Genomic DNA, 9,640 nt, shown 5'->3' with positions numbered 1-9,640 from the left:
TGAAAAAATAACAGTTAGAAAAGAAAAGTCATTGAAATTCAGCACCACACCATACACACATTAATGAATTCTCCCCATTTGCAGTAGACACCGTTTTGAGCGCATTGACCACGAACACCAGTCAGCCAAATGCATAACAATGGCCCTGTTGCTGGCTATGAAAGCCAAAGCTGGCCACAACCGCTCACAAAATCTTAAAGTTAGTTTAAGAAGAACCACGCTGCGGTTAACACGCGAAAGTCCATGGTAGTATTCAAGACGAAGCTTTATTTAATTGAATCTCTGCGAAAGCGGTAGTGAGCGGCAGGGCGGGATCGCATGCGCATACCAAATAAAATCCAAGCTCCACTCATACTCTAAGTTGTGTACGCTGTGAAACGAAAAGTGAAACAAGTTTTGAGTGCTGTTATTTTTTTAGTTTCCTCTTTGATTGCTTCTTTGAAGAGGGAAAAGTACATTTCAATTGGACGGATTTCGCTTGACACAACGATAAAGTGATGACGCAGAGTAAGACGGTACGGCGAGGTGTTTTGAATCGTTTTTTCTACAACATGCAATGAAATTTCTCAATAAAATAACAAATTAAGTGAAATGTAAACGTAATGATTCACAAGCTCTATTTAAAAGAAACATAACAAATTGAAGAAAATTATGTTTATTTGAAGTGAATATGTACATATTTGAAACCCTACCTCCCACAAGCATAAAGAAAAAAAGCAATTATTCAAAATAGTGTGACCAGCAAAAATTATCATAATCAACATCCACGTAGTCTAAAATAAATAACAACAAACCAAAAATTCCTGTACTTGTTCGAAAATGACATTGAATTTGTGGCATTCAATAGGCGGAAGAAGTTATTTCCTTCAATTATTTAAATTTAATACAGTATGGTGGTGTTTATATGCAACGACGATAGCCGTATTATGTTTAACTTTTCCTTTGTATTCAGGTAAATATATAGAAAAAATAGCATTTATTATATTTTATTGTTGTTTAGTTGGCACAGCATTCGTCCAATGAAGAATGATTCGTTTTAATTATCGTATACACAGAAAAACAATTCACGAACATTTATCCAATTAAAGTCTTATGTGAGTTTTGAAAAATATTCAATTAAAAATTTAATTAATTGAACAAAATTTTTAATTGAAACAAACATCAATCACAAAAATTAATAATATAAATTAATTTTTTAATTGGATCAATTAATTTTTTAATTGATACTATAATTTCTGTGGCTGAAGACATTTCAATTAAAAATTAACTAGATCAATTAATTTCGTGATTAAATAAAAAAAAATATTTTGTGTGTACGAGACAAACTCAGGCAAATGTAATTGGATGGGGGAAACAGTTCATTGACAAATTCGATCAACTGGAGAATGGCGCGGAAGGAGTTGGTGTCCCAAATCTTGTGTAGGATATAACCTACACGATCATTTGAAATTCCTGTCTGCCGCACCTTCAATTAATGGGCGGCCAATTGTTTTTTGTTTATTTGGTGATTGTAGTAAAATTTGCCTCAATAGGCTATGACCTACATTTGAAATTCCTATCTGACGCACATTCAATTTATTGTCTGCCAATAGATCATGTTTTTTGCTTTCTTACAAAGAAAATTTTTTGTTCATGAAAATTTGGTGATTGCAGTAAAATTTTCCTCAACACGAAGAAAGTTTCTTGGCTTTAATTATTGTACCCACCACCATAGAATGGTAAGGGAGGTAAAATACGAGGGCGGTTCGGAAACTTCTTAGCCTATCAATGAAAGAGAATAGTTATTTTTTCAAAAATATTTTTATTTTTCAATATAATCTCCTGAAACTTCATTACACTTAATCCAACGCTTTTCTAGCAATTCTATCCCTTGAGTTTTCCTCAAGGTCTTCAAAATAGTGGTTTACAACTGTAATTGCATCTTCATTTGAGGTAAAACGCTTGCCAGCAAGGAATTTTTTAGATTTGGGAACAAGTAAAAGTCACTGGGAGCTAAATCAGGAGAATAAGGTGTATGGTCAAGCAACTCGTACTTTAATTCGTTGATTTTAGCCATTGTTAAAACACTATTGTGCGCTGGTGCGTTGTCTTGATGAAAAATTATTTTTTTGTGTTGTAAGCCAGGACGTTTTTCTCGAATTTGTAAATTTAATTGATCCAAAAGGTTGCAATAGTACTCTGAATTTGTTGTTTTGCAGATAGTTAATCAATAAAATACCTTTGAAGTCCCAAAAAAACCCGTTGCCATAACCTTACCAGCCGATTGAATTGTTTTTGCCTTCTTTGGGGCACTTCCTCCATCTTCAGTCCATTGTTTGGATTGTTCTTTTGTCTCTGGAGTATAGTGGTGGATCCATATCTTATCAGTTTGAAACGACGCTTAAAATCCATTTTATTTCGCTTAAAACTATCCAAACAAGCTTAAGAAATGTTCATTCTTATGCGTTTTTGATCGACTGTTAAAGGGTGATACGGTCAAAATTTGGTCAAGGGAAAACGCGTGTAAATCGGTGAAATCGTTTATTTAAAAAATCAAATTAAATTTCTTTTTCAAGTTCAATTAGTATAAAATTCAGGAAAAATATTCAGTTAGGCTTTCGCTTTTCCAAATCCGAATTGCCGGGCCTCACGCTTGACACCTGCCGTCAGATTTTGTACAGCCACCTTGTCCACCTTCTTCGCCGCAGAAAGCCAGTTTGCCTTGAACTGCTGCTCGTCCTTAGCAGTTTTTTTGGTCTTCTTTAGGTTCCGCTTGACAATAGCCCAGTATTTCTCAATTGGACGGAGCTCAGGCGTGTTGGGAGGGTTCTTGTCCTTGGGAACCACCTGCACTTTGTTGGCGGCGTACCACTCCATGGCCTTTTTACCGTAATGGCAAGATGCCAAATCCGGCCAAAACAGTACGGAACAACCGTGTTTCTTCAGGAAAGGAAGCAGACGTTTATTCAAACACTCTTTCACGTAAATTTCTTGGTTGACAGTCCCGGAAGCTATGAAAATGCTGCTTTTCAAGCCACAGGTACAGATGACTTGCCAAACCAGATATTTCTTTTCGAACTTTGACAGTTTTATGTGCTTGAAAATATCTGCTACCTTTCCCCTTCCTTTTGCAGTATAAAACTCCTGTCCCGGAAGCTGCTTGTAGTCGGCTTTGACGTAGGTTTCGTCGTCCATTACCACGCAGTCAAACTTCGTCAGCATCGTCGTGTACAGCCTCCGGGATCGCGCTTTGGCCGTCGTATTTTGTTTATCATCGAGATTTGGAGTCACTGCCTTCTTGTAAATCGATAGTCCGGCTCGTTTTTTGGCTCGATGCACGGTTGTAGACGATACACCCAGCTTATTTGCGGCATCTCGGAGAGAGAGGTTAGGGTTTCGCTTGAAACTACCGGCAACTCTCTTTGTCGTCTCAGCGGCTTCCGGTTTTCGATTTCCCCCGATCCATACTTCCTGGCTGACGACAAACGTTCCCCAAACACTTTAATTACATTTGTAACGGTTGATTTGGCAACTTTTAGCGATTTTGCCAGCTTTACGTGCGAGTAGCTCGGATTTTCGCGATGCGCGAGCAAAATTTTGATACGCTGCTCTTCTTGCTTGGACGGCATTTTGACAACTGAAGAGTGAATTCCAAAATCAAAATAGGAGCAATATTCTACACACACACACCTTCAAAATGAGGGGTGTTCAGGTTTTTTAAATGCAAAATTTAAAGAAATACGTCAAGTTTATATTGACCAAATTTTGACCGTATCACCCTTTAACAAATGCGGCACCCATCTTGCAGAAAGCTTTTTCACCTGTAGTTCTTCATGCAAAATTAAATCGACTCGATCATTTGAGATGCCCATGATATTAGCAATTTCACGCACTTTTATTCGTCGATCATTTAATGCCATATCATACACTTTGACTACAATTTATGTTATTGTTGCTGTTTTTGGACGTCCACTACGTGATTCATTTTCAATGCTTGTACTAGAGGTGTGCGCGTGAGGAATTTTTCACGCACACTCACGCACGCTCACAAATTCAAAATGTCATTCACGCACGATCACGCACGCCTGTTTTAGAATTGCTCACACTCACGCACGCTCACGAATGAATTCGTAACATTCACGCACGATCACGCACGCCCGTTTTTGAATTGCTCACACTCACGAACGCTCACGAATGAATTCGTAACATTCACGCACGATCACGCACGCCCGTTTTTGGATTGCTCACACTCACGCACGCTCACGAATGAATTCGTAACATTCACGCACGAAGGTTTTTATTGATTCACGCTCACTCACGTTCACGAACCAAAATCCTGCAAAGATAAACACTCACGATTGCAGAATAGTGACTACCGCACGCTCACGACGGGATATATCAACTCACGCACGTTCACGAACAACAAACTTATTCACGCACACTCACGATTCGAAAAAAAACTACTCACGCACGTTCACGAATAATGAAACGTACATCCACACACTCACGATTCATAAAAAAACTATTCACGCACGCTCACGATGTAAAATGCAACTCACGAAGGTTCACGACTATTAAACTTACAAAACAAACGAAAAAATGTAATTCACGAATGAGTGCGAACTTAAAAACTTACTCACTCTCGCTCGTGATACAAATGAGCTACCCAAACAAATTCGCCAAAATATTTCTAATTAAAAATCTGAAGTTGAAAACGTACTCAATTATAAAATTAACAGATACAATTAACATTTTAATCAAATCAAAATATAAATTCAATTAAAATTTGGATTGATTTTGGCCGAAAAACTTAATTAATTTTTAATTGAGGCAATCAATGATTTATAGTGTTATTGTTTACTTATTTTATTTTTTATTATATTATAATTACATATATTATAATTATACTATATAGAATTATTTTTTTAAATCTAAGCCAAAATTTAATGAACCAATGAAACCAATTATTTCCGAAAATTATTAATTTTTTATTTGGAAGTATGTTTTCAATTTAAAAATGTAAAAATGTTCAATCATTATTATACCCTTCACCACTACTGTGGTACAGGGTATAATAAGTTTGTGCATTTGTATGTAACGCCAAGAAGGAAAAGTCTGAGACACATCGTTTAGTATACCGATCGTCTTAGAATTAAATTCTGAGTCGATTTAGCGATGTCCGTCTGTCTGTCTGATCATGTATTTTTGTGCGCAAAGTACAGGTCGCAGTTTAAGTCCGATCGTCCTCAAATTTGGCATAGGGTCGTTTTTTGGGACAAAGACAATCGCTATTGATTTTGGAAAAAATCGGTTCAGATTTAGATATAGCTGCCATATATATTTATCCCCGATCTGGTCATAATTGGCGTATTTATCAACCGATGTTCTTCAAATTCAGTACATCCGAATATTTTATGAGTCTCGAAAAACTTGCAAAATATCAGATAAATCGGTTCAGATTTAGATATAGCTCCCATATATATCTTTCGTCCGATTTAGACTCATATGAACAAAGAGGCCAAAGGTTACTACCGATTTTCGTGAAATTTTGCATAAAGAGTAGAATTGACATTCTACCAATGCTTGGTAAATTTGATTGAAATCGGTTCAGATTTTGATATAGCTCCCATATATATCTTTCGTCCGATTTGCACTTATATGCCCTCAAAAGCCAGAGTTTTGCCGTGATTTAGTTCAAATTTTGCACAGGGAGTACGTTTAATAGTATCGATAAGTGTACCAAATTTGGTTGAAATCGGTTCAAATTTAGATATAGCTCCCATATATATCTTTCGCCCGATTTATACTCAAATGGCTACGGGGGCCAAAGTTAAACACCCATTTACGTGAAATTTTGCAGAGATAACAGAATTATTATTCTAACTATGCATGTCAAATTTAGTCGAAATCGGTTCAGATTATATATAGCTCCCATTATATGTACACCAGAGTTGGGGAAATATGGTAGACTGTTTCATATTTTAGACCTATTTTCAATGAGATTTTCCTCTAATTGACTGGATAGTTTCCTCAGAGAATATATTTAATATGATATTTAAGTGTGGCAAGTTTGATCTAATTTGGTTCAGATTTAGATAAAGCCTCCATATATTCGTTTTTCCGGTTTATACAAATATGGCAAAAATTCCCACACTTGACACAAAATTCTGTGATGATTTCCCCATATCTTAGTCATATCCTAAACACTGTAATGCCAGAATTTCCACAAAACGGTTGAGTTTTAAATAAGGCTCCAAGTCGCCCGACTTGACCAAATAATATATCATAACCCATACTTGACTATATATCTTGGCGGGATCTAACCAATATCCCTGTAAAGTCGCCACTGCTAAGTATCAAAAATTGTAAATATTACTAAAATTGCCCTATATCTCGAATACATATGTATCACCTGATCAATCATAAATGCTCTTTTGTATAATTGCATTAAAATTTCTCTCGCTTCATATTTCTCATATTTTTTTACTATGTTAACATTGTGTTTCATCCCAGGGCGTTAGCCGATTTAAATTGTAATTCTAGAGTTTTTGTAAAAGTACAAAAAATTGTCTCAATTAAAAGTATTTGTATCTGGAAATGCAAACCTTTATATAGCTCCCAGCAAATTTGAAGTGGTTGAGAGTCTACATAGTGGTGAAGGGTATAATATAGTAGTCGGCTCCGCCCAACTTTAGACTTTACTTACTTGTTCATACATAATTTTTATCGTGAGCAAGACGTTTTTGTAAATATAATATTTGTCGTGAGCGTAAATAGGCTCGTGAACGTGTCATTTCTCGTGAGGGTGAATTATTTCGTGAATGTGATTTTTTTCGTGAACGTGAATTTCATCGTGAGCGTGAATTTTTCGTGAATGTGAGTTTCTTCGTGAGCGTGAATTTTCTCGTGAGCGTGAATTTTTCGTGAACGTGAATTTTTTCGTGAACGTGAATGTCATCGTGAGTGTGAAGTTTTCGTGAATGTGAATTTCTTCGTGAACGTGAATTTCTTCGTGAGCGTGAATTTTGTCGTGAGCGTGAATTTTTCGTGAATGTGAATTTTTTCGTGAACGTGAATTTTGTCGTGTGCGTGATTTTGAAAAAAATTTACTCACGCACATTCACGAACAGAATTTGATGTTCACGCACGATCACGCACGACACATTTTTGTTCAGTCCCATTCACGCACATTCACGTGATTTGGTCAAAATTTCATTCACGAATCACGTGACTCACGCGTGAATCACGCGTGTCACGAAAATTTCGTGTCACGCGCACACCTCTAGCTTGTACGACGTTTAAATTCAGCAACCCAATTTTTTACTGGTGCATATGAAGGAGCACTGTCACCTAACACATTCACCATATCATTATGAATTTCTTGTCCCGATATACCTTTTTTATGTAAATATTTAATGACAGCACGCATTTCTAATTTTTCCATTGTAAAAAATGCGTCTTTTTTGAACACCTGTTTCTATATGAAGGAGTTGCCAGATCGAAACAAAATTTAATATGTGTTCATAACAGAGATGGAAGTTTCCAAAACACTTAACTTTTTTCTTTTTATACCGCGCTTTTTGTGCTAGGCTAAGAAGTTTCCGAACTGCTCTCGTATGTTTGTCATTTCTTATGTAACACATCGATATATCGATTTTCGACTTCAGAATGGCGTGCAGAAATGAGTATATAATTATTTTTTTCAATTCTAAACTAATAAAAAAAGCAGCAATAAAGAAATTCAAAATAATTTTCATTCTTCAATTCTAAATAAAACAACAAAAAAACTCAAAACAAAAAGTAAAGAATTCAGAGAGATAAATAAACATAACAGAAAAAAACTTGCATGTGCACTTTTTGATGTACTTATCATAAAACCAAAATGTACCGTTAGTTTTGTATTTTTTTTTTCTTTCTTTATGTTCTGTAATACAACTTTGTGTTTAGAAACGTGTTTGCTAGTAAGAGTTAAAGCTTTATTCGAAGTGTACTGCAATAATATCAAGTAAAAATTAAAATGAATAAGTTATCCCACGATGTGGAGGACAATATAGTTTCCTTAACTAATAATGGGTCTTCATCGCGGAAAATAGCCAAGGAACTAAATATAAGTCACTATGTGGTCATTCGCGTCCAAAAAAGACGAAATGCTACTCCCAAAGAGCAAACCAGAGGCCACCGAAAACTGTTGATTGAAGGAGACGCTCGCCTTATGATGGCAGAAATGAAGCAGAAAAGGTCCGTAACGCCGAAAAATACTACTGTTGTCAAAAATAAGCAAGTTAGTGAATGGACAGAAAGACGAGCGCTCGACAACATTGGTTATGTTTCAGTTGTAAAAAAAATAAACCTGCATTGTCCGAAAAGAATCAAAAGGCGCGAATGAAGTTTGCAAGACAGCATAAAAATTGGACGACAGGTGACTGGAAACGTGTAATCTGGTCAGATGAATTCAAATTTAACCGTTTCCAATCGGACGGTATACAATATTGCTGGCGTCGTTCTGGTGATACCATTCAACGCCACCATGTTAAAAAAACTGTGAAGCATGGTGGTGGAAACATCATGGTTTGGGGCTGCTTCACTTGGTGGCATATTGGGTCATTGCAGAAAATTGATGGTATAATGAAGAAGGAAGACTACCTCGCCAACTCGCCAGACTCATCTTCCCGAGTTTGTTGACAAGAGTGCCTATCCTGAAGATGAAGTCGTATTTCAACAAGATGGTGATGCAAAGCATAGTTCAAAAATGGCTTAGTGAGCAAAAATTTCAAGTGATGAAAGCAAAGCCCCGACCTCAACCCGATTGAGAATTTATGGTCAATCGTGGGAAGACGGCTGGGATTGTACAAATCAGCTCCATCAAAATTAGAAGACCTGTGGGAACGAGTACAGCTTGAGTGGCAGAATATACCAGATGAAATATACAGGAATTGGTTGAAAGTATGCCAAAATGTATAAATATGGTATTAAAAAATAAAGGGTTATAGACCAAGTACTAGAAAATGTTCCAACTGACACCGGTGTAGAAAAGTGCAAAATTGAGTGCTGACGCCAGACAAGACATGCAGGTCAAATTTGAAGTTGGGCTATATCACTCCACTTTTTGATATTATCCCCATATAAAGCGACCCACCAATTTGGATGCCCTAGACACCACAATTTTTATGCAATTTGCATGAAATTCAAACTATATAGAGGGACTGTAGGCCCACAGTGGGTGCCCCCATATAAACCGATCTCTCGATTTGACTTGGGTTTTCAGGCACCGCAATTTTTATCGGATTTGTCAGAAATTGGAAATCCAGAGGTACTTTAGATCCATAAACAGGTATGCGAAATATGATGTGTATCGGTGGATGTTTTGCATGAAATTCAAACTATATAGAGGCACTGTAGGCCCACAGTGGGTGCCCCCATATAAACCGATCTCTCGATTTGACTTGGGTTTTCAGGCACCGCAATTTTTATCGGATTTGCATGAAAGTGGAAATCCAGAGGTACTTTAGATCCATAAACAGGTATGCGAAATATGATGTGTATCGGTGGATGTTTTGGTATAGTATATAGACCGAAACCCCGATTAGACTTCTTGGTCTTCTCGAAATCGCAATTTTTATCCGATTAATATCGACAAATAGCCGTGCCAAATATGGTGTGT

At 36.6% G+C, this 9,640-nt stretch overlaps 1 protein-coding gene across 1 annotated transcript in view; it reads left to right on the top strand.

Annotated features, from left to right (window-relative positions):
• Positions 1-213: 213 nt before the first annotated feature.
• The window catches only part of knk (cytochrome and DOMON domain-containing protein knickkopf), a 30,105-nt gene continuing 20,678 nt past the window's right edge, over positions 214-9,640 (top strand). The window contains exon 1 of the mRNA XM_075291955.1: positions 214-952. Coding sequence (XP_075148070.1) covers positions 820-952 — 133 coding nt within the window. The 5' untranslated portion in view covers positions 214-819. The remainder of the gene's footprint in view (positions 953-9,640) is intronic.

The sequence above is a fragment of the Haematobia irritans genome, chromosome 1 (genome assembly GCF_050003625.1).
Source record: "Haematobia irritans isolate KBUSLIRL chromosome 1, ASM5000362v1, whole genome shotgun sequence".
NCBI classification, from domain to species: Eukaryota; Metazoa; Arthropoda; class Insecta; order Diptera; family Muscidae; genus Haematobia; species Haematobia irritans.
This window is presented reverse-complemented; position numbering and strand designations above follow the sequence as displayed.